Source organism: Cucumis melo, chromosome 8 (assembly GCF_025177605.1).
Source record: "Cucumis melo cultivar AY chromosome 8, USDA_Cmelo_AY_1.0, whole genome shotgun sequence".
Classification (NCBI taxonomy): Eukaryota; Viridiplantae; Streptophyta; class Magnoliopsida; order Cucurbitales; family Cucurbitaceae; genus Cucumis; species Cucumis melo.
Genome location: NC_066864.1, coordinates 354,967 through 379,610, shown reverse-complemented (window position 1 = coordinate 379,610; position 24,644 = coordinate 354,967). Strand labels below are relative to the sequence as shown.

Here is a 24,644-nt window from a genome sequence, read left to right as displayed (position 1 = left end):
TTCATTTATTGTACCTGATGGAAAACTAATGGTATGGACCAAAACCAAGATTTTTCAAAACTTGTCAATCCTAACTTTCATACTCGTTTAAATTAGTCAATAATCTATATGACACGTGTTTTACATACTTTTTGGTTATCAAATTTTTAAAAATGCTAATTTTAATTCTTAAACTTTTAAAAAATATCTGTTTTAGTTTTCATTTTAAAATTTTGTTAACTTCTTGACAGAAATTGAAATAGACTTCTAAATTGAAATAGACTTCTACTTTTAGGTTCTGTCTATTAAGTGAGATGTGAAGTATAATGTGTTAAAATAGTGAATGACAAAATCTTGAGTGAAAATTGATTTTCAAATTCTCCTATAAAAAATTGTTGTTCCACCTTATTTAAAATAAAAATGGTAGATTTTTCAACGGATGAATATATTTAGCAACCTAATAAAATCTTAATAGCAAGGACTGTTTAAAGTTTACAAACTAAAAACTATTTTTAAAATTTGGGTAAAAAAAAGTAAAATAATATCTAAAGTTTTGGAATTAATAAAGGAACTAGTGTTTTTTTTACCCAAATCATTGCTATTCAGTGTTAACTCATGCATTATTACAAGTCGTAGATTCAACATAACTGAACCAAACTAATAGTCAATTTGCTTAGTAACGAATAATGTAACATTAGATACGGGTGCAATATATTTATTGGTGTTGTGTTTTTGAATTGGATTAAAAGCATAAATCATATGTATAATAATTCAAAAGTCTTACATTTCTATTACATTCTTACACTTCTGAAGCGATTTTAGTGATCCAACCTATAAAATGTTAAATTGAGACGGTGCTTTACTAAACAAATGGATGCTACTCAACAGATTTAGCACCATATGACTAAAAACAGAAGCCGGAAAGTAAATTCTCATTTACGTTCAAAAGTATACGGCGGGAAAAATACAGCTGGGCATAAAAGAATAAAATTTGATGTGATTCCAAATATATATTTTAATGGAAGTGACTGCCATTGGTTTAATAGCAATGCTTCAAAAGCAAAAATACAAAAGCTGGCTGGCAACTTTCAACGACCCGACATCCTGAAATTTCAATAAACTCCGCGCTTGAAAAAATAAGCACCAGCAACCAATAAAAGGTACACTAATCTCTATTACCGGCATCGACACTTTTGCCCGTTGCATCATACACGATAACAACTCGTGTCCAGGCTTCGAAATATTGGTAGCTCTCACATCTTATCTCGTGCTTCACAGAGGTTCAATAGTTCCACTTTTAAGTCTTTCCATCCTGGCTTGAAGTCCAGATAGTGCCTTCTCATCCATGGGAAGGACCCCAGTTTGAGCAGAATTCTCAACGCCGATGTGCTCCGATGGTTGAGACATTTGAGCAAGCATTCCGGGGTGCAAATTGTCATTTACCGACATTAATGGCTTGCTTCCCGATTCATGGTTTCCAGCAGCCGCGGCTAATTGCATACTTTTCATCCTCTCTCTTATTGCATCTAGTGTGCCACTCGTTACTGAGTTTTCCAGAAAAATTTCCACCATTAGATCCCATAGGAAAAGAAAACATAACGTAACTTTGAGCACGACTAAAAAACTAGTGACGTTTTTACCTCCGCCTATGTATTTGTCATTCCTTTGGTCTCCAAGTGAGTAATCAGGCGCGGGACCTCTTGAAGTAATAATCCTATTGTCTTCAGTATATGACGGTGGCAAAGTAAAGTTAGTGGGTTCAGGTTTCACATTCAATGATTTTGCTTCGGTTAAAGAATTAGTATGTACAGGAGACAAAGGTGCAAAATCAGGCGAAGAATTCATGGAAGCGGGAGGAGGAGTTGACAATGGCAAACTTGAAGGTGTTCTTCCGGCAGCTGCATTTCTCTCCATCTGCAATGAAAGCGAATTACATAAATGTAGGTTTGCTGCAATATTGAGGAATATTAAAATTTTCACGCCACGCACAATAAAAACAAACAACAGAGTCAATGAACAAATGGCCAAAACTAAACCTCGGGGAAATTGTAAAAAAACATCTCTTCAAATCCTCTGATGTTCTGTTAACATGATAATTCCAATGTTTCAGTAGTTATTCATGAAAAAGACATACAAACCTGGGCCAAACCATCTCTAATGTACGTACGAAATGCCTCGCTAGCATTTTGAAGCTGAGCAAATATATCAACCTGAGAAAAGCAAAAGATGAAGCTGAGAAAAATCAACCTGAGAATCGTAAGGGATGACACACACTAAGCAACAAAAAAAACCAGCAGAGGCTTCTCAGTTTATATTTAACTTAATAATTTAAGAAGGCCAAGCAAGTCATCTTCATCCTCTTGAAAATACATCTAGCCCAATTCAAAGCAAGGGATCATTAATGTTCTGTAGATGTGTGCTAGCCTTTTACGGTTGCATTTCCTCTTAATGAAAATTTTACCTTTTTTCTGTTCGCGCACACATCCACTTGTTATAATTGCAATGTTAAAAGATCATTCATTACCTTAGGGTAAAGTTGAGTTATTCGATATAACTCATATAATCCAATGGTACATGTCTGCTTGTCCCCAATTTTCTTGAATATAGCAGCAAGTTCTTGCTGCAGTAAAATGCAGAAAATCAGAATTTGATTGATCTAAGATGCACGCTAGAAAGGTAAAAGAAAATAAACGCAATAACTTGAGCATAAATGACAGATAACTTCAAAGCCAAATGAGAGAAGTATCATTTCTTAAGGCAAAGGCCCCATACCTTCAACTGCGCATCAGCAGACTGTGTGCCAGAAGATGCATTATTTGCTGTTGAATCACCCCAATGAGTCTGGCCGACAGGCCCAGTTGATGTCAACATTCTCGCTGCGGCTAAAGTCTATTTGGAAGTAGAGACATCATAAGTTATCAGTCTTCCTCAAAAACATAATAATAATAATAATAATAATAGAATTGACCATTTAAATTGTTCTACCTCAAGATTAAGATCAATGTAGGCAAGAATAATTGGCTGTGGTTTCATATCAATAGGAACCATAGAGAGATGGCCCTTTATTGCAGCACCACGAAGCTTTACAAGTTCATGTAGAACTGTTTTAACCATTCGAAGGGGCTTATCATCAGCTCCAGCTCTTTAACAAGAAAAAAAGAAAAGTAACATAAATACAATGTTATAAACCAAAAAGAAGACCTTCAAAATTAAGATGTACGTTAAATTCCATAAGTGCCAATACAATAGAGATACCTTCTCCTAATTTCTTCCATCCCCAGATTCTGTAGATATAAATGGATGCTTTGCAAGATGCGATCAAGATCAACATCATATATAGTGCTTTGAAGAACCTGCATCACCAGGAAGCCAATTCCTAAGTATCTGGAGGAATATACATGCATATACACAAACACAGAGCATTAAAACATACACCATTCTATAGTACGAAATCCAGTTTCTTCAAGTTTTTCGAATACATTTCCTGTCCCTATTTCTAAAAATAAAAAATAAAATAAAATAAAAAAACCTCACAAATCCAAGAAAAACTTAACAGTTGGAACTCTACTATCATGGCAATAGAAGACCGCAAAAATCATCCATGTCTGTTTAAGTAATCAATAATGAAGAGGGAACCATCCCTCTCCATTCCAATGTCTAATACTCATTCATTATCTAGAGAAATCGCTCCTTACTTTCCTGAAATAATTGGAAAGAAGATCTAAAACATACTCTAATTCTCAAGGATGGGCTTTTATTTATGAGTAAGGATGACATGAACAATTTGAAAAATGGCCCAAACTTTAAATATTTTATAAAGCTCCGCCAATGTTAGCTCAGAGAAACATACAAAAAGGAGTAATCAAACTAATGGGAATAATGGATACATACCTTTGTAAGTTTAATTAGACATTTTACAACCAAATCAGAGAACTTCTGATTTCTGGAAGCAAATGACTCTTTGGACCCAGTTGAAGGCCATCTTGAGGGTTCCAATGGACGCAACAAATTGATTAGTACCACAAATGAAGAAGTACGATCTGCATTATCCTGTACAAAAAACAAAAAAATAAACCAAGATAAAAAAAAACTATTTAAAAACAATTTCCTAAAAACATTCCGAAAAAGAAGCATCTTGAGAAAATAATGACCAGAATCTTCAGCATCAAAACATTTAAAGCTTTCAGAAGTTGGCTGCCATCATCCATATGCGGGACTCGTTCATCCAAAAGCCACAAAAGAAGTTCTGTGATAAGACTGTCCAGAGTCTTTTCCTTGACAGCATAAGCAAGTCTTTTGTTTTGAAACGTCTGCAGCAAAATTTAACTTTTCAATTAACAAGAAAGGTTTCTTCTTACAAAGCTTATTGAGAAAACATAGATAAGGCATTTCATATAAAAGTATAAAACAATCTCTTTCAGCAGACTTAATGCATGTTTTCAGTTCCTACAACTCCTGTGTTGATTTAGTAAAAGCATAATTCTTAGAACCAAAATGAAAATTGGCTGGTAAGCACCTGCATAAGGGTATTGAGAACGTATTTACAGGACCTTGAAGAAGCTCCAGTCAGACTGTAGTCAAAAGTCTTGGCAACCTATACACAGATTAAAGATGCAAGCAATTCACAAAATGAGCAAAAAAAATCCAAATATGAGAGACTGAAACAGCTCTTTTCGTACTTTTGTTGCCAAGCATAAAACAAGTCTATCAGCATCCCTTGCCAGCTCATCCATTGAACTGCCTTCTGGATCACTGGAGGCTTGAGCCAACTCATGACATACGACTTTCATTCCTTCCACAGACTGCAAAAGGTACCCAATATTGATTTTGACAACTCACATAAATAAAATGTTTTAACACAAGATAACTACTGTGCCAATTATTTTAATATAATAAAATAGAAGCTAGATGTCAAATACTATACATCTGAAGATGTGATCAATGGTGAAAAGCCTATTGCTGAATTGTACGTAAATATTATAATCAACTATACATTTCTGATTTATGTGAATCCAATAAAATGGAGAGAGTAGATTATTTTCCATGAAGGAAAAGTATACCTCTATGGAAGAGTGATCTTGTCTTAAATTGTAACTATTCCCATTTAAATGCAAACAAAGAATCCTTCAGTATGAAGTTGACATTAAGAATGTTTAATAGTATTTACTTAACTTTGGACTAGTTGTTGGTTTTACAGATTTATACCATGAAGTTCAATAGTCTCCACTTTGTAAGCTAATTTTAAGTGGATCCCAAACCCACTAGATGATTTATTTTCCACGAACCTTACCTTGTTGTATTTACAAATATATTTCAATCTAAAACATAATCCCTAATGTAAGATGTTATTAAAAAATTAAGATTTCTTCAGTAGCATTTCTATATATTTTATAGTATCTACAAACATTTTTCAATGAAGCCTAATCCCCACAGGACTCATTAAAAATTAAAATTCTTCTATTGAATGCAGACAATCATCAATAAAGAGTATCTACATGCACTGGAGAAAATAATCATCAGGAAAAAAATAAATAAATAGTTGTCCACCTGCTCAGGTGACCCAAAAGAAATAATGTCCATTGCTTCATTCCAGTCTGTGGGACCATTAGCCGCTGAAAGTGGTTGAGGCACCGATTGTCTCTCCATATGAAGCTCAGAACCATAATTTTTCCTGGAGCTAAACACATAATTATAACCAATAAGAAATCTGAGTTAAACAAAAAGAAGGAGTTATGCATCACAAGAACAACTAAACATGAAAAACTAGAAAAGTGAAGGATTGTTTTTTAACTGGTTAAAAGAATTAGGCATCCCATCTGAAAATCAAAGAGTTTAGCATAATTTTTCTTTTTATTTCCCCAGAAAATAGGGCATAGCACTCATGGCATCGAGATATATTACGACACTCCTTATTGGTGCAGCAGTGTCTCAAAGATCAAAAATATCCAAATACCTTGTTGAAATTGTTCCAGACATGGATCGAGAAACTTCCCCACTTTGCTCAGCCACTTCAGATCTGGAATGAAATTACAAAAACTAAGATTAAGAAGTTCAAACTATGGAGCAAAGAACACCATATCACAACGAATTTTGTGACAAATGATCTCCCCATAATGGAAAACTCAACAAAACAGCCATATAATGTGCCAGGTTATGTACATTTTTCTTATCCAAAAAAAATATTCACGTACACTTTCTTTTTAATGAGAAACACTAGTCCACCGATCCATCTCATCGAGAAATGTATTGATACCATTGCAAGGATAAAAAGAGGAATGACAATGTAAAGGTGGGGACCCTAGGTAGTAGGCTTTGGGTGGAAGATCTAAACGGGGAAATGTAGGTAGAATGGACGAGAGGAAATTGATATGTCATGAGAACAGAGAGGAAGACAATCATCTGTGATTGTCTCTGTGACTTTGCCCTAGATTTTTTGTGTCCTCTCAACATTCAATAAAGCAAAGGTCAATAGACTCACTCCAGTAGATTTCACAATCAGCACATGCCATGTCACAACATCAATCCCTTTGAAAAACAAAATACAAATGATTAGGTGTAGTAAGGTACATACTCATATTCTCTAAGAGTGCGTCTCATAGCAGCTCTAGCTTCACCAGGCTTCCCTTCCTTCTTTTTCTCCATTTCTCTAACCTGGAATGAGTGCAGAATGAAAATAGGAACGAGGTAGAAACTAGACCATGTAATTCATAGGTTTTTTCTTTTATAAGAAACGGAACTTTCATCCAAGGTGTAAGATAAAAAAAACCTGAACATTCCACTTATGCATGATTATTTATACAAGTAAAATATACACATGCATGACTATTTATACAAGTAAAATATAAACAAACCTTCCACTTAAATCTATCATCCAACATGCTTCTCTGAGCATCTGTCAGTTTTCCCACATATCTCCACACCTCCTCACCTACAAAGAACAACAAACATTCAGCACAACCATACCGAACAATATCAAAACAAGATAGGCACAAGGGTGAAAAAGTGGGAAGGCCAAATTAACATTGCTCCCGCTAACTCTACCAAGAAAAATGATGAAATACATTTTTTTAACAAGAGATAAATTTTCATTGAAAAGATGAAAAGAGAAACTATTGCTCAAAGATACAACTTCAGTGAAAAAGAACAAGGATATAAAGATACAAAGACCACAACAATCACAAACTTAGAAACTTATTTGTAATAGGCTTCCGAAATATTTTCTTTGAAAAAAAACAGACTTCCGAAATCTTCAAGTATTGGCAAAAGAAATCATAATCTTCCTATTAAGGAACTTTACTTGATGGTGAAATATAATATTAAAACTGAAATATATACTAGTAAATAAATGAAGGAAAGAGCATAAATGAAACATATATATGCTCTTATCGAAGGATATAAAGAGAACTTTCCGTAAACACACACGCACACACTCAACAGCAAACTATTAGGTCAGAACACAAGTATAAAGCAAAGAATTTACTGGATCTAGAAAACATGTGAGGAAGATCAGCAAAACAGATGCAAAAGAGTTTTCATTATCGTTGGATTGCTCCCAATGGGGCAAAGGCAGACATCAAGACTAACCAAGAATCTTGTATCCAGTAGCAAGTGTATTTAGAGCAGCTTTCCTAATTTCACCATCACGTTCTGCTGTTAAGCTTGCAACGAGTTGCAATGACCTCAACTGCCCACTAATCTAAAAGAAGAAGGGAAAAAAACAAGCATTCAGTTGAAACCAAAAAATTCAAATAGACAAATCTAGTCAATGTTTCTACCTCAGATCCGTAATTATCAATTAAGAATCCAATAAGGTCAGCACATTCAATCCGAGTGCGATTGTTTTTAGAACGTAAACCCTCAAGTATGTAAGGAAACATTTTTGTTGCAGAGTAAGTCTGTATGATTTGTTTTGTCAGCTCCCGCATTTTTTCCTTTACTTTCTCAATATTGTGTCCCAACTGCAGCACAGTGCAAGTAAGTGTCTTTTCCAGATGCAAAACAAATTAGAATAAACAACAAAAACACTACCTTACAAGTAAACAATGTATGAAAGCAATTTGACATCTCGACATTAGCAAAACACATAAAATTTCATACAATCAACTACTTGAAAGCAAATCCAGAGCACTATGAACCACCTTCTCTATCAAACACGGAAGGAAGATTGCCGCTTCAGACTCATTTATACAGTACCCTTCATCCTTTAAGGTCTCGAAAAGTTCAGGAAGAAACTCTAACACCTGATTGTTTATACCTAATTAGACATCCCAGATGGAAATAATGTGTGCGAAAACAAATTGAAAGAAAATATGTATTTAAGGAATATCAAATCCATACCTTTAATAGACATGTTGTGTTTGATTTACAAAATTGCAGAACAAACCACCTGAGTAGAATATCTAAAACCTCAATAACATCCTTTCCAATTGATGCAAGTGCCTGGAAAATCATAGAAATCTGTAAACATGACATTTTGGAATGTGCCGTGAAATTAAAAGATGGCATTTCCTAGCAAAACACCTTTTGCAGCATCTCTATACCATCAACTTGCTTCTTAAAGTCGGTGCTTAACAGCCTTCGCTGCAAATCCTCCCTGAAATATTTCATCATATCATTCTGCATAGAAACAATGATTCAGAAATTAAAAAATATATTGAAGTAAACATTTGGAAATTAAAACACGAAATAAATTTCATTCAACAAGTACAGATACACAGCACAAATATAACCAAACCTCAAGATCTTGAATCTGCTCTATGCGTGGTTCTTCAAACTTGAACTTACGAACTATTATTCTCTCTCTTTCCTCCTGCAAAAGAACAAGTCAATCAAATGAAAAACTAAACAAAATGATTTACAACATCAGATTTGGAGGTTGATCAGAAGAGGAGGCACCTTATTCGAGTCTTTGACATTTAATAAAGCCTGTGATTGAACGGCCAAATCATGTGCAGATATTAAGGGTTCGGTCCTATTTCCCTTTGAAATGGTGCCTCTCTGAAAAAATAGAAAGGCACTGTTAAGCAGACAAAAAGGGACTAATAGGGTTGTTAAATTGGTTTCCAGATATTAAAAATCCTATGGAATCTAGCCAAAGAAACATACTGATGATATAGCTTTATTTCCATGCTTAGCAACACCATTTGAAGTGGCCTTTCCAACCTTGTTAGCGTTTTTGGATGGCAAGCTTGAGGTAACTTGTTTAGCTGAGTCAAAGGCTTCTGCGAGAAACAAGTTGAACATTTTAATCTTAAACAAGACAGAAATAAAAGTAACCTAGAGAGCAAGCAACATACCTTGAAAAGCACCATAGGGTCTTAGTCGTTCAAGAACAAGGGACAAACCAGGCCCACTAATATCCTTAATTACTTTTTCAACCTATAGATAAGGAAGACAGAAAGTTCAGGGAATACTCATAACTCGACAGAATAGTAAATGCAGAGTAGTTTTCATGATGCCTACCGCTTCCTGTCGCCCAACCCTTAAAATTTCAGTAATGCATGACTCTGCTGCTTTGCGAACATCAGACGATTTGTCCTAAATTAAATTTATTCCATAAGGATTAAGAAGGCCAAGCATAATATGCCCAAAAATTCCAACCAAATTGTTTGCAATATAGGTACCGCCAAAGCAGAGCATGCTGGTTTTAGCAGCTGTATGGCATCAGAAGAATCATTGATTCCAGAAAGCTTCCTTGACAACCATTCCAAAAGGTCCTTCCGCCCTTCTGCACTGACTTTATTATCCACTAGAGCTAATATCATATAAGGAATCTGAAGGAAGGACAAATTGCTAGTCATATAAAGATAGATATTGATTGCAACTTTAACATATAGGGAAAAGAAATACCATTTTATCAAAATGGACGGCAGCTAGCCAGGCATCTAAAGCAGTCAAAGTGGCTTCCCTCATATGCTTCTTGTTGTCACCAAGACATTTCAAGACATCTGATAGAACTCCCTGTGCACAAGATAAAACCATAAAGAACTATTGAAGTTCAACTTCCTAAGGGATAAGAAACTAAGAAAATATAATCTAAGGATCCGCAACAAACCTTGCCTGACTTTTCGACAGATGGCCCCATAGCAGAAGCAACATTACCAATGGTTGCCAAAGTTGCCATGACCAAATTTTTATTGCTATCATACAAGCGTCCTCTTAAAGCTCCAAGCAGGTCCGCTGGCAAAGATGAACAAATGAATAATCAACAAACAGAACACAATAATCAAAATGGAAAAAGAAGAGGAATATTTCCCAAGTAGGTTACATGTCCCAGTAGGTTGAATGCGTTTGTTAGCTTCTTCCAACATTTTATTCACAGCTTCAATAGACTCCAAACGGACCTGAAATATAAGAAAAGTATCTTAAGCAATAAGCAGTTCAATAAATAATTTCTAGCAAGGTCAACTATTAAACAGAAAACAGTAAACAAATGCAGTGGCCCACAATTTTAAAACCAATAGTAGTACCTTCCAGTCAGGACTTTCAAAATTCTTCAGCAGTGTAGGAGTGATCTTCCCACTAATATCTTCTCGTGGCAGGCCATCGGTCCCGCTAACAGATGTTGATGATGTTAGTTCTTCTGCCCTGACTGTTCTTTTTGGAGCGGCAGCAGTACCCTAAAAGATAATAGACAAATGAACTCCATAAAAGGTAGAATCCAATCCATATTTGAAGTATGTATCATCTAGAGCCTCGCATACCTCAAATGGATTTTTTTCAAATTCAGTGTCAATTGCAGTAAGCAGTGCAGGTTTCACATCTGAGAGAAAACCTTTAAGATCTGCAAAAATTGAAGGAAGCTTGGAGAGTTAGAATTATATTATCATGGATTCAAGTTATGGTCCAAGAAACAGAAAGAAAGGATCCAGTCACCTGGTCCAACAAATTTATGCACGCAACCCAAAAGCTTAATAGTAGCATTCCTTGTAGCCGCAGCACTGGACTGAAGACCCGTTTCTTTACAGAAATCAATCAAATCCTGTATGATTTATTTGCATCCATTAATAAAAAGATCATATAACAATGAGACCATAAAATGTTCAGAAAGAACAAGAATTCTAACTTTCAAAGAAGAGAAGCCAAGTTACCTTGAGTTTTAAAAGAGAAATACCAAAGTCCTCAACAGCAGAAACCATCCACAGCAGTCCCTCACTAAGGACCTTCGGATTTTTGTGCTCTTTCATGATTTTAAAGAGCTAAAAATTCAAAGGAACAGAAACTTAATATATAGTATGCAAAATTACATGAAACTTATATCTACACTACTCTAAGCACAAATGAAAGCAAACATGCAGCAGTATAGACGTATGTATAAAAGTACAAATAAGTAAATGAATCTGAACGCTGGTTTATAAACCACAGGAACATACTCGTTCAAAAATAAATCCTGGACCAACTGCTTCTGAAAAAGTAGTAAGGCACTTCATCGCTTGAGCACGAGTTTTAATATCGGCTACACGTTCACTTATACCTATCAAGTATATAATATATACGCATTCATATTTCGTTGGTTAAAAATGTGGAATAAGATGTCACCAAAAAAGGAATAATAATATGTAGAAAAAAAGGGACGTGATGCAAAATGGAGCCTTCCTATTTTTCTTACAGCTGAATTTTCTAGTTTTTCCACACTTTTATTAATAAATAAATTAAATTTATAGTTTCAGTTATTACAGCAGTTTCAAGCTACGGAGCCATTGATGGAAAGGCTGAAGATAGAATAATCAAGCAGCTATTGTTTGGTCAAAAGTTCTTTGTGCCAACACCAACACAAAGGACTTTGCCTGGTGTATTTGGTTGAAAAGAAACTAAAGAATTTTCAATGAAAAGAAACGAGATTGAAAATCTCTACGTTGGCTCAGTTTCATAGGTCTTCAATGTAATTCCTTTTCAAAATATTTTTCTTAAGGGTTGTCACCTGTGGTCATATGCATTTGGTTATAATGTAAGTCAGGCTAGATTTAACTGCTACTATAGTTTATCTTGATAATTGTTAGCTTTTCTTCTGTCAAAATTAACCAATTTGTAACTAATCAACTGAATTGATGAAAATGAGTTTGCTGACAAAAATTATTCTATCAAGATTAAACATGTTTTAACTATTGCAATGGTCCAAAGCTAACCACCTGAAAGGCAGAGTACGATGCACTTTTTGGGAAATTTTTTTGCTGTGGAGGCTATATAAGTAATGACTTCAATAACCTGTTGCTGAACCTGCATCATTCAGCTTGAGCGCATAAATACATAATAACCCAGCAAAGCAAATAAATAAGAGAAATGTAAAGTAGCAAAGTTAGAATAAAACCTGAACATTTTTCTCACTCCAACCAGGGATAATGCATAATAAACGAACAAGTATCTCAACTGACGGGTTAAGATCTTCCAAACCTTCCACTTGTTGCTTCAGTGAAGTTATTGCTGAAAAATAAGTTACATTTTTAAGAAGCTGATGCATTAAAATATTAGTCCGCTACACATCCATAAAAGGGAAAGACCCCTGAAAAGTAGAGCTAGAAATATGACGTTGTATGAACCAATATGCCAGTCCCACATTGGCTAACTTTTATTCTTTTAATAACTATAATAGGTTTTTCTCCATTTAAGCATCACAATTAAAACATAACTGTTGTTAACTAGACAACTAATGTTGGTTAATAGCTAGGATTGAAATGGAGAAAAAAGTGAAAAGCAATTATTAATGTAGCAAGATATATTCCAGAAACAAATTGGTCCCCTAGCATTCATTAGGAGTGAAAGTGACAAAAATTTGAGCTAATAAGCGTAACTAAGACAAAAGGAATTTGACATATTATCTATCTTGCTATGACATTAATAAGAGAACCTTCAAGTCGTTCTTTCCACACAGTGCTCTTCAACTGAGAAACTGTATCTGCTTCAACAAGAGAACCTAATTTGCTCTCCACCTCTTCAAGGCTCATCTCAGCCGGCTACAAATGTTTAAAGAAAGCAGCAAGAACAGTCAATACATAAAAAGGCAGCCAATCATAAACAAGGATATTTTTGTAGGAAGCAAAACAATAAAACCTTTTTTGATCTTCTAAAAAACTACAACAAATTAAAATTTGAAATTCCACCTGGAATTCGATACGAGCTTAAACAAAGCTCCTATCAACATTATATTATTGGAACAAACATACCAACCTACTCCCATCCCAAGCAGACTCAATGCCTTAACTTAATATATTAAACAGTACCCTAGATCCTCTCCAACCTAAAACCAAAATCCAGAAAATTGCAGCCCAACCATGAAGTTGTTGGTATCAGGGAAACAAATACACTAATTCGGAACCATGCCACTGCACCCAAACTTGAAGCAGCAGAAGAAACATAAAAAACACCAACCAACCAAATCCATGAATTGACAGCACATGCTAGACAAGTTTTAGATTACCTCAACATCTTCTGGAACTTCGATGGGCTTGGAAGATTTAGGTGGTGCACCACTAGGTGCACTACCATCTGCTTTCTTATTGGTGCCTGATTTGGCCAAGTTTCCTTTTTTATTAGAAGGCTGGAAAATAAAAATAAAACTAATATGATATATTATAATGACAAGAAAATATTGCATACAAAGTGACAGAATTTCTTTGCCTTCAAAACCAGAACACTTGTAAATTTTACTCACAGCAGCCTGTGCAGGCCTCTTTCCACTAAGCATGCTGGCTGCAGATTTTTTGACAAATAAACCATCTGAATCCTGCATAAATGTTTGATCAGATATATCACCATTATATAATAGCTAAGAGAAAAAACAAAAAATACTTGAAGATTTTTCTGGAAGGAACAGCTAAATTATTGATGAAAAGAAAACAGACACTAGCAGAATAGAAAAGAAGAAAATAGGACCAAGACAGGACTAAGATCCAACTGATTGGTTAACAATAAAGGCAAAGTAAATACGAACTAACAAGCCAAAACAGGAAGAGAGAAAGATTCAATCTGGAAAGTTCACATCTTTTTGACCACGTCACACCCAATCGGATGGGTGTGGCATGCATGTGGAAAGACCACCATACCCACATTTATCTAACTCATCACCCATTCCAAAACATGGGCACCCCCTTAGGGGCCAGAAAGTTCACATCTTTGATGAACTTATCATTTTACTCTTAATTATTAGTTTTTATAAGTAGACCTTCATTATCTGTTGAAAAACACTAACATAAATACAAGTGATTTTTCTTTTTCTAATCATGGAATTTCACATTATCACACGCATATTGACTTGATCCCACAAGATAGCCCAACTTGACAGGATTATAAAAATTCATAGAAAAGCATATGGGTTTACAGCTATAAGCCTTAGAGGCAACTTCCATGGTTTAAAGCTATGACTTGTAACCGTAAGGTATACGGCTAACAGCTTGCCCATTTAATCAAGGCACCAAGTCATCCAATCTGTATATGATATAGAAATGGAACTTTGTTCCTTCTCATGTTTCCCAGAAAGCTTAGGTTCCCATAATTAAAAGATGATATAGAATTGCATCATTCATTTGGATTCATAAACAATTAAAATTTAAATCATTTCAAGGTAGACTGCTATTAATAATATTTCATGAAAAATTATATAGACTAAATACAGCAACAAAGCAGGGAACATTGGTAGAAACACATCTTAATATCTGTGACCTACCGAAGCTGATGGCACGCTTGCACCAGGAACTTGGTTTGCTGCATTGCCATGAGACATAGTTTAGAAAGTTGACATAAAATATAGGAGAGCGAACTTAGTTAAAAGTTGTTAGCGGGGCCATGAAAGTTAGAAAATCAATGGAAGAAAATTTAATAAAGTAATATTAAATATTTAATCAAATGTCGAATTACTAGAACATCAATAACCTGAGCCATTAGAGGGTACACTGCTTTCAGAGCCCATAATCATCTCAGATAATCTCTTCCTTCTCACATCATCAAGTTTCTCTACGGACTTCTCCAGAGGTCTCATGCCAACCAACTATCATAGTGCAAGAAGAAAGTTTGTTACAGCAGCAACAATGTCGTATCATAGTCCATACCTAGTTCTCTCTTTTAAAATATTCTGTTTCGGCTAGTTTAGGTTGTGATTTTACCTGTAATTGGGTTACTGTTGGGTTAATGGGCTGGGTCTTTTATTATTGGGCCAACTAGTGTAAATGGCCAACCTTTTGTATCCAATTGGTTTTTTAATAGAAGATTTGGTTATTTTGGTTAAAACCACATGGAGTCAAAGAATTAAATTTTATAAGAATATAGTTGACTAAAATTACTTACCTTAGCTACTGCTGCCAAAGCCAAAAATGCAGCATCCCTCACTTCAGGGGTTCCATCATTAAGGCTCTAAAATGAAGAAACAATTTATATTAAGGTTCAATAGTATAAACAAATAGGTAGAGCCTAAAGAAAGGGAATAATAGTAGAAAGTGTTAGTAGTCCATAGTCTGACACATCCACATAAAAATGACATAAGCATTAAGTAGCATAGTTTGTGAACACAGCCCATATGTATAAGTGATGATACTTGTTCAAAACGTTTGAAAAGAGATGTAGCTTTCCTTTCCAACAGGAAACTAATTTCTTAGGATAATATACATCAAAAGTGGTGGGCAAAGCTTCAAAAAGAAGAGGGTTTAACTTGCTAAGTGGCAATGATCAAAGAAGTAGAGTAATTTGCGAAATAAATTTAAAAGGAAGCAAAAGAAAAAAGACAAAACGGAAAATAAAAAAACAAAGATAGAGAACATTACTGAATTAACTATATAAGAGCTTAAAGCATGTGATTCACTGACCTCCATAAATATAGGGACATATTCCTTATGCACCTTCAGGACAACAGCTTTGTTACTAGTTTCAATACAGAAAGTAACCCAGCTTAAAGTTGATGAGCGCACAAGAGGAACTTTGTTTTTGCTTGCTGTCTTCACATCTGCAAGAAAAGCATTGATTAAAATCATTGCCACAACTTGGGAAAGAATGGCAAAAAATGATTCTCCAATAGAAAACGATATAAGGCTTTTGTCTTCCTAGCAAGATTGATAGTTAGATGATTGAAGGGCTCGATAGCATAACATGCTGTGGAGATGCGCTACTTGATCTCTTTTGTGGAGCATTTGGAAAGAGAGAAATAGTAAGAATTATTTATGATAATTATAATTCTTTTAATTCTTTTTGGACTGTGGTTCACCACACAACTTCTTGGTGGAGAACCAATTACACCAAACACTTTTGTAATTATAGCCTTTCTATGGTTTTCAACAATTGAAGGCCCTTATTTATTAGTTTCTCTCGTCCCTTGCCCTTAGGCTGTTCTCTTTTATTCTCTTGAATTTATCCGTTTCTTATCAAAAAAAAAGATTGAAAATGATATAAGGTAAATTAAATAGGGATGAAAGCTTGAACAGCTTATAAACTATTCTCATATTTCTCTGTCTTTACTGTTTTTGGATTCTGGTAAGCATCCACGCAAACTAACCAACATTGTGTAGTTCTATAGAAATGTGTTCACGGAGAAACTCGTAGGATATCTTTTTTAATAATGGGCACTCTAAAGAATCAAAAACAATATCAGATAAGGTTACCATAATCTAGACCTAAAACCTCACGGACATTTGCCTTTGCAGGTTTCACTTTCATTGTTTAACCAACCAATAGTAGTGGAAATATTCTCTTATTTTTCTCCAGCCAAGTTTACCTCAAATGAAAGTGAACGAGTATAGGCAAACCTAAAAAATTGCTATTTGATGAATCTAACAAATTGAACTCTCACCTTCAATGACGTCAGAAAGACTTAGGCACCCAGCCTTATGCATCGCTTGGAGAGTTTGAGTTAAAGACTCCATCAGAGCAGGTTTTTTTTCTTTTAGTTTTTCCTATAAAAACAATGAAAGCAAGTTGTTAAGCATGTTATGAAGGCGAGTGCCAAAACATAAGAAAAAATATTATTAACAAGATTTACCATTAACATAGAAAAAATATATAAATCATTGTGGCATGTGAAGCAAATATATTGATTGCAATATTTATAATAATTTACTGGAGGAAAAGTTGATCTAATATACATACAAGTAAAACTGGCAACAGGAATCGTGAACTCGCAGAAAAGTTAGCTCTGAGGCCTCTGGAAAGATTGCCAATAGCTTGAATGGCTTCAACAGCAACAGCAATGTTCACGTCCGTGATCAGCTGCAATGTTTTTTCAAATTGTTGTTGGTAAGCCAAATAGTGGAACTGGAACCCATTTTCTATGCATGTAGATTTTCTTCAACAAGTGCAAGCAAATTCAGGTATACGACTGTTCAAAGAAATCAATTCAATCCCTGGGAAAGAAAATATGGCCAGGTGGAAGATATCATACCTTCTTTAATGTTCTACAAACTTCTGAAAAGTCACCGGGCGCAATCTTTTTCGTTGAAGCAAGTTTGGTTAGTTCAGCAACAGCTTCTTTTCTTTCTGACCATTTTGTAGCTTTCTAAAAAAAACAAGGATAAACAAATAAGTTTGTAGGGTAGTAAAATAAGTGCAGTTCAGAACTATAAACATTAAATTTAATCAGCGAGTACAGAATATATATTTTAATAGAAAATACATATTGTAAGACAAAAGATTAAAATCACCAACCACTCCATCCCAAAATCCCGACTTCTCCAATGGAGTCAATATGTCTACTGGATCAACAAGATCATATTCATCTATTTCCTGAGGAACTGACAATTGAATTGTATTAGTTTTTCCTTCTTTTTCTTCTTTTTTTTTTTTTTTTTTTTTTGAAAAGAAAATGAAACTTTTGGTTGATATAATGAAAAAAGATTAATGCTAAAAGAGACAATAACCTGTGAAAGCGAAAAAATCACAATAAGCAAAAATTGAAGTGTATTAGAGAGTTAGAAGCTTGTGATTAATAAATGCTTAGTCCATGGTGCGCTTGAAATACATAACATTAGACAAACAAAAATTAATCACAATAAATGAAAAAAATAGTCACATAAACTTCTGCATACCATCAGCTACAGATTCTTCAGAAGGTCCTGTACCAACAGCCTCAGAAGTATCTTCCTTTTCTGGTTCTTTGTCTTGCTCGGACCTAACTAAGTAACATAATTAATCTCAACACAAATACAGTAAGGAAACCTTAAAATTGGTTGCTATGGAAGAGGTACATATAAAAATAGCTAGTTTGGGATCTATATGAGAGACTGTAAAGAAAATTTACAACCCCATGCAAAATCCAGAACTAACTACAGAACACTGATCATCTTGTTAAACAACAAAGAACTTCTAGGTAAGCAATCAATAGAGAAAATGTTAGTATTAACAAATAAGATGAAGTTCTAAATTTACGAATTAGAAGAATTAAAAAAATCATTTGAACAGTTTAAAATGAAGTAGAAGGAAGAACAATAGAGAGTTAACTAAAAGTTAATTGGAGGAAAATCACAAATATTATGATACATTGTCTAGCATTAGCAGCAGACGCTGAATTTCTTGTGGTATTATGCTATCATATACCTTTGCAGCAAGAAGCTTCATACAAGTTAAGCACCATAAGTTTAGTTGTCCACCCACCAATCATCAGTATACCACATTCAACTTTTTTTCCCATTCTTTTACTCTTCTATTGATCCCTTCTCTTTTTATTTTACATAAGCTGTCGACTACCCCCCCCCCCCCCCCATGTTTCCTTACATTTTGTTTCCCTGGGGCAAACCTCACTAAGAGAATCCAAGAAGCATATGTACGTATAACTCACGAGAGTCTTCAGTAATAGCAAAATTTTAAAGTTATTCTCAAATTAACAATGCTATCAATTGTTGACACAGCGACAATATTCAACTTATCAGCATAACTATGTCAGACTTATTTACAATTAAAAAAAATTATCTTAAATTGATAAAAGAAAATTTACCTTGAATCTACCGTCGGTGTTAGCAAACCCAATAAAACCAATTGCCAATGTCCTAGTAAAAATAAGAACTGATTCGTGCAATTTCACCTTTGTCGCCTCATAGGCTCAGATAAGAGTTTTAATAGTTCTTTTTTGGTTATTTCCTCAGTAAAGATAATTTCATAGAGTATTAGACGACTTAGGTTCCTTCAAAGTGATTTTTTTTTCTTTTTTTAAATCTTCAGAATCAGTGCCTAGATTTGGTTTTAATTCAGGGAGATAAATATCGGAACGGTTGACAGAAAATGGGTAGATCAACTTGGACCCAGTTGGAAGGAAAATGAAGGGCGTGAATCGTGACTGCAAGAAAAAGAACAATCTTGTTGAAGATCTTGGTATGCTGAAATTACATCTATTCACAGTGTGGCAACGCAACTTCTCACTCATTATTGACAGGTTATTTGTTTATAAGGAAGGGGACAATTTTTTTTATAATTCCTGGTTTTTAAGACTACCTTTTTACTTTTCCATGATCAGCCCCAAGCTAGCTGTGAGTGTCTAATGAAGAATTTTATCAAAAACCAGATTGTCTAATGAAGAATTTTATCAAAAACCAGATTAACTGGTGCAGCTATTTGGATCGTAAAATTAGCCTTCAGTTTCCATCTATGCAGCAGAGAGTGTATTATTAGAAATTTCTATTCATGGATTTGTTTTTAATTTTTGGGGAAAACTACAATTTAGAGATTCATGCTTATTTTCCACCATAAGAAGTTTCTGCAATTTTAGTTAGAGTGAAGCTCTTTCTGTAGATTATCAGTTGTGTCCTTTTCTTTGTTATTTGTTTTTTATTGTTTTACTTTTATCTTCTTGTATTTTTGGGCCCTTGTTTCTTTTTTACTGTATTGTCTTCCTTCATTTCCATTGGAAACTTGTAACTTGAATATTAACTTCCTTTTCATATACCAATAAAAAGTATTTCACGTTAAAAAAAATGTCATTTAAACCACAACCTGAACAATATATTACATTACTTAAAGAGGAAGAAGAGAGAATGGAGAGGATCTAGCATAGTAGTAATTGACATGGTAGCCATTCCAATGAAAGAAAAATTGAAGTGAATACAGCAAGTAAACAATGGCAGCTTAGAAAGCATAACCTACGCACTATCAGGCCAGTAATAATAATATCTTTACAAAAAAAAAAGTGCACTAGCAAGAATGTAAAGGGACTAGATGTTAACCTTATTTTTCGAGAAGGCCTAGCAGACACCGTGACATTGACAAGCTCCGCCTCCAACTCTTTTTTCTGAAAATTCAAGATTAAAAAATTATATTACATTCAGAAACTGATAGAGAACATTATATTAATTATTAGCCATCAATATTGATCATACCATTGTATCCCTCATTTTTTCAAACAATATTGACTTTACTGGGTCTTTCCCAATCCAACGACAAAGCTCAAGTGTCAATCCCTTGGAAGATGCACGAACATTTTGATCTTGATGGTCAAAGAGTTCTGGAAGCATCTTCAAAATTCGTTTTGGAGGAACAACCTTTGCTCCAAAGTCACTATTTTCAAAAGGAAAGCCATAGATGAATTATACAGTAAAAAATAAATAAAATAAAATAAAATCTAAAATCTAAAATACGAACCTCAAAGCTTGAAACATGACATCAATAGCAGGGACAACTGCTTTTGCAACTTTATTCTTTATAGCTTTCTCCATTGCATCCTATATTAGCATAAGCCTTCTAATGAGATACAAGAATAGACCTCAATACATACATGCATAAATATATATCTACAAATTAATTGAAATCGCAGTTTGTGTTTGTTTTTCATTTTTAAAAAATGAAATATATAGTTGCAATCCAAAGAAAAGAAAATGCAGTTCGCCAGAAAAATCATGCAAGCACACAGAAAAAAATTTAAAAGTAGAAGAAGAAAGATAGAAGCAAGATAGCTTGTATTGAGAAACACAAGCCCATGCTAGACTCAAAAATATACCCTAGCACACTTGAATCAAGGAAGCCAACAACAGAAAAAGTGAGCTTATCATCATTAGACGGACTTCATAGTATTATGCTTTGGCAGCATAAAAATCAGGGGAACTGTTTTATTGGAAGCAATTTTAAACTTAACCTTCAGTGAAAGCAACAATCAATATAAACTCTCTTAATTTTTCTTCAATAAATCCAGTTTCTACTTTCCAGTCATCAATGATGTGAAACTAGACATCAGCTGATCATCCACTTCACTCTCCAAGTACTCTCATCTATTGTGAAAAATGGAATTTTCTCAAGAGGTTTGACTTTATCAAGCACAAGCCCAGCAACCCATCATGAACAAAGTTCGGGGACCTCTCAAGGTGGAGGACATCTTCATTCATAACTGAAAATGGGGACCAAATCTCATTGTACAAAGTTTGGTAGTCAAGTTAGCAAAATGATCAAACATCCAAAGTAGGTCGCCTAAATGGTTTTGACAAGGACATTTGGTTGATCTAAGGATAAGGTGACCTATACACCAAACCCAGAATATTTTTAAAAGATAAATCTTCTGAAGGCATCTTTCTCAAAGGGAAAAAAAATCTTATGAAGGCATATACACATTATTATCATTTTCATATAAGAGACCAAGTTCTCATTAAGATCAAACGAAAACAAATAATAGGCAAATTGGAAACTACAAATAAAAAGCATGGGGCCCAGTTAAACTAACAAGGGACTCCGAGCCCAAAGATAAGGGTGATATCTAGCAAGGCCAGACCATAAGGCCTCTCGAGCCCTCTAAAAATTTATTGTGTTCTCTCCCGAAAGGCCCTATCAAAAAGCAAAGGTTAGCAGACCACCGGAAGCGCTCTTCTCACAAAAGGGGGATGATGAAGATATCCTCCACCATGAGACTACGCCATCATGGTCGGGCCAATTCCAATGGAATAGTGCGAGTGCTTTATACTATTAGTATTATAATTAATATTATCGGAAATATCCAAGTAGTTTCAAAATTAACTTTGATTACTACATTAAACTGGCAACTAAACTTGAAGTTTTACCCCTAAGAAATAATAAAAATTTAATTTAAAAACAAAAACAAAAAAACAAAAAAGAAAAACAAAGCCTCCATTAGCAGGAAAACATGTAAAAGCATCCAAATAGTAAAATTCTCTATATGTTTCATTGGCCACTCGCAATCCTAAAAAAACTTTTATGTAACGAAAGTACATTTTCTAACTATGGAACGTCTACCGCTGAAATCAAAATGCCAATTCTGAAATCAACGATTGAAGCTATGATATACACAGAAAAAAAAATTACCAGGAAAACATCCGCGGCTTCGAGTTCTACCCACAGCATAAAAACTGCTTGGGCCTTCTCCACGGTCTTGGGTCTACCAGTTAAGCATTTTGCAACAATTGCGTCACAAGTTTCTTTTGCAAATCTATAAACGAAAATTTCCAAAAGCAAACACAATCAGAACATTAACTGATAACTCTAAAGAACCAGAAACACAAATGTGGATGACTAAAATAAGCTACACGTTCGGATAGAAAAACAAAAGAATTCCCACCTCCCCGCATCTGCGTCTGCAGCTCGTAAGTAAGCAATTAACGCATCCAGTGCCTTCTCTTGCACTGGTGCATTAGAATCTGCAACGGTCTTCCTAAATAACGGACCTAAAGAAATCAGAAACAAAATGCATGAGCAAAGATCTATAGCAATCAGTGCACTCGATCGTCAACACTGAGCTCCAAAGCCATTATACCAGATCTAATAAGTGGAAATAAACCACTCACCAAATTCACGGAGACGAGAATCCTTAGGATCCGAAATGGAGTCGCATACGGCTGCTAGATCAATGTTGGCTTCGTTCCTGACCTTCCAATTCTTGTGCGAAAGCCGATCCTCCCAGGGTAGTTTCTTCGCCTCCTTGAGCAGTTTCTCTTCCTCCGACATTTTTACTAACTATTGATCCTATCTACAAAAAGAAAAACAAATGCAGAATTGCCTCTATCTCTACAATCCTCTCCGGCAAATACCTGCAACAGGTAGAACACACGAGGGTCGACGAAGAAATGCTTCGAAGCGGTGCCCTAAATCGGAGCAAACAAACAGAGAGGGAGGGGGAAGGGAGAGAGAAGAAGCGATGGGTGGGGGGGGGGGGGGGGGGGGAGAGAGTGGAAGAAAGAGATTTTGCTCTTCCCTTTTTTCGTTTCTCATTCCCTGTGAGGCAGAAGGGTATTTTGGGGTGTACGCATTCGGGTAAAGCCATACCCAGTCGTCGGCCTGCATTCGTGTCGGCACCATCCAATCAAAAGTTGACAAGGTGGCAGTAAATTGGCGGTTGGTGTTGGCAACATTTTTGTTGGCGCGTGATGTAATTTTATATTTAATTTTACAATGGTTGAGCGGTTCAAATTGTAGGGTCCATGGGTGGGGTCCGAAACAAAGCTAGAAACAAAGACTATAGTGAGACTTGAAGGGGAGCGGATACTCATCCAATTTGAACTGCCCGTTGGATTTTCTTTTTTGTATTAATTGAGATTATTTAAATTTGGCCACCGGCGTTGGAAAAGCTCCCAAATGCCCATTTTTCAAATTAACTCCCCCTCTCTCCTTTCCTTTCCTTTCTCCATTCTCAATTTCTCCACTTTCGCTTCTCTTAATATATATTATTTAACAACTTATCAATTTTATTTTAAATTACATACCAACGAATAGATCAAATGTTTGAATATCTTTCAAGAAACAAATTTAGAAAAAAACGGTAAGTTTTGCGAAGGTTTCCTATCATTTCAAGGGTGGTAGGATTTTGTGTACGAATTATATTATTTTCTTTTTGTTTGTTTTATAAATGATATTTTCCTGCTTTTATACTTTTTTATAGTGTATAACATATGATTCATTATGATTGTGTTATGTTGATCAGACTATGTAGCGTTGAGTGTATGTTAATGGTATTTATAGAACTTTTCAGTACTTATTTTTATTTAATTGTTCGTTTTATTTAATTAGATAAGTATTAAACCACCGGTTCATCAAATAGTTTAAGCTTAACACTCCCCTCGCTTGGACTTAAAATATTTGAAAGCTCGAACAAGTGAAAACCAATTTTAATCAGGAAGGAAACGATAATGTAGGAGTTTGACATACATACCTCCTTGTACGACCTACTCTGATATCATATTAAACCATCAACATAGTGGTTGAAAGTAATTTTAATTATACATCACTGACAATAAGTATTCAGATGTCGGTGATGAAGTTTTTGCTTTATTTGAAGGTCTAAAACTTGTTTTTTGAATGTCCATGGTTTAGGAATTGAATTTGAAGTTCGAATGTATTGTTCATGCTCTTTGCTCCGCGAGCTTTCCTCTTTTCCCACGCGTTGTGATTTATGACAAGTTTTAATTTGAGTTTGTGGCTGTATTATCCAATATTACAGTGACCACAAATTATTACAATATATATTGTTTTGTACATTATAATTAGCTAATATCACTACAATTTCAAAAATCTATCGTTCGTTGTAGTTTATATTAATGTACATTGGTTTTTTCATTGTTTGTTGCAGTTTTTACCATTTTTCTGATAAAATTAAAATGATTTACATATCAAATACATACTATCATAACTCAACCGTAATGACCAACTTCTTAAATTAAACATCTCTGGACCATTTTTGTTTTATTCTTGGGCATTGCAATTATGTGGTCCATAGAGTGCCTGCTAAATTAAATATGTTGAGTGTTTATGTAGTTGCACTAATGACGTGC

The 24,644-nt window shown here is 34.7% G+C and overlaps 1 protein-coding gene across 2 annotated transcripts; it reads right to left on the bottom strand.

The window, feature by feature from the left end:
- Nucleotides 1-884: 884 nt before the first annotated feature.
- Nucleotides 885-23,019, bottom strand: LOC103484278 (protein MOR1). Of its 2 annotated transcripts, none has more exons than XM_008441274.3 (54): nucleotides 22,665-23,019; nucleotides 22,439-22,544; nucleotides 22,186-22,309; nucleotides 20,521-20,600; nucleotides 20,259-20,436; nucleotides 20,106-20,170; nucleotides 17,979-18,061; nucleotides 17,599-17,684; nucleotides 17,336-17,449; nucleotides 17,044-17,163; nucleotides 16,748-16,850; nucleotides 15,771-15,907; nucleotides 15,256-15,321; nucleotides 14,845-14,959; nucleotides 14,639-14,676; nucleotides 13,628-13,699; nucleotides 13,394-13,513; nucleotides 12,824-12,929; nucleotides 12,287-12,399; nucleotides 12,108-12,195; nucleotides 11,352-11,452; nucleotides 11,070-11,177; nucleotides 10,855-10,960; nucleotides 10,683-10,762; nucleotides 10,449-10,598; nucleotides 10,247-10,322; nucleotides 10,034-10,158; nucleotides 9,829-9,939; nucleotides 9,603-9,752; nucleotides 9,442-9,516; nucleotides 9,276-9,357; nucleotides 9,085-9,200; nucleotides 8,875-8,976; nucleotides 8,714-8,788; nucleotides 8,500-8,595; nucleotides 8,317-8,418; nucleotides 8,118-8,219; nucleotides 7,755-7,937; nucleotides 7,564-7,675; nucleotides 6,831-6,907; nucleotides 6,551-6,630; nucleotides 5,933-5,995; nucleotides 5,527-5,656; nucleotides 4,659-4,781; nucleotides 4,496-4,573; nucleotides 4,131-4,289; nucleotides 3,871-4,029; nucleotides 3,235-3,332; nucleotides 2,965-3,121; nucleotides 2,752-2,868; nucleotides 2,504-2,599; nucleotides 2,118-2,189; nucleotides 1,620-1,893; nucleotides 885-1,523 (listed from the first exon to the last, which is right to left on the bottom strand). In XM_008441274.3, the coding sequence occupies exons 1-54, from the start codon at nucleotides 22,822-22,824 to the stop codon at nucleotides 1,252-1,254; spliced, it is 6,081 nt and encodes a 2,026-aa protein (XP_008439496.1). In that variant the 5' UTR covers nucleotides 22,825-23,019; the 3' UTR covers nucleotides 885-1,251. The 2 variants fall into 2 exon arrangements, with proteins under 2 accessions (XP_008439496.1, XP_008439497.1); XM_008441275.3 differs by having other exon boundaries at nucleotides 9,085-9,197.
- Nucleotides 23,020-24,644: the final 1,625 nt, after the last annotated feature.

Bases quoted from the DNA above. Each gene is read 5' to 3' on its own strand.
- LOC103484278 (XM_008441274.3), bottom strand. From the start codon at position 22,824: ATGTCGGAGGAAGAGAAACTGCTCAAGGAGGCGAAGAAACTACCCTGG. The intron at 14,960-15,255 runs GTAAGTAATTTT...GCACTATGATAG, and splicing joins CTTTGGCAGCAGTAGCTAAG to TTGGTTGGCATGAGACCTCT. The intron at 14,677-14,844 runs GTTATTGATGTT...ATGGCAATGCAG, and splicing joins TGTACCCTCTAATGGCTCAG to CAAACCAAGTTCCTGGTGCA.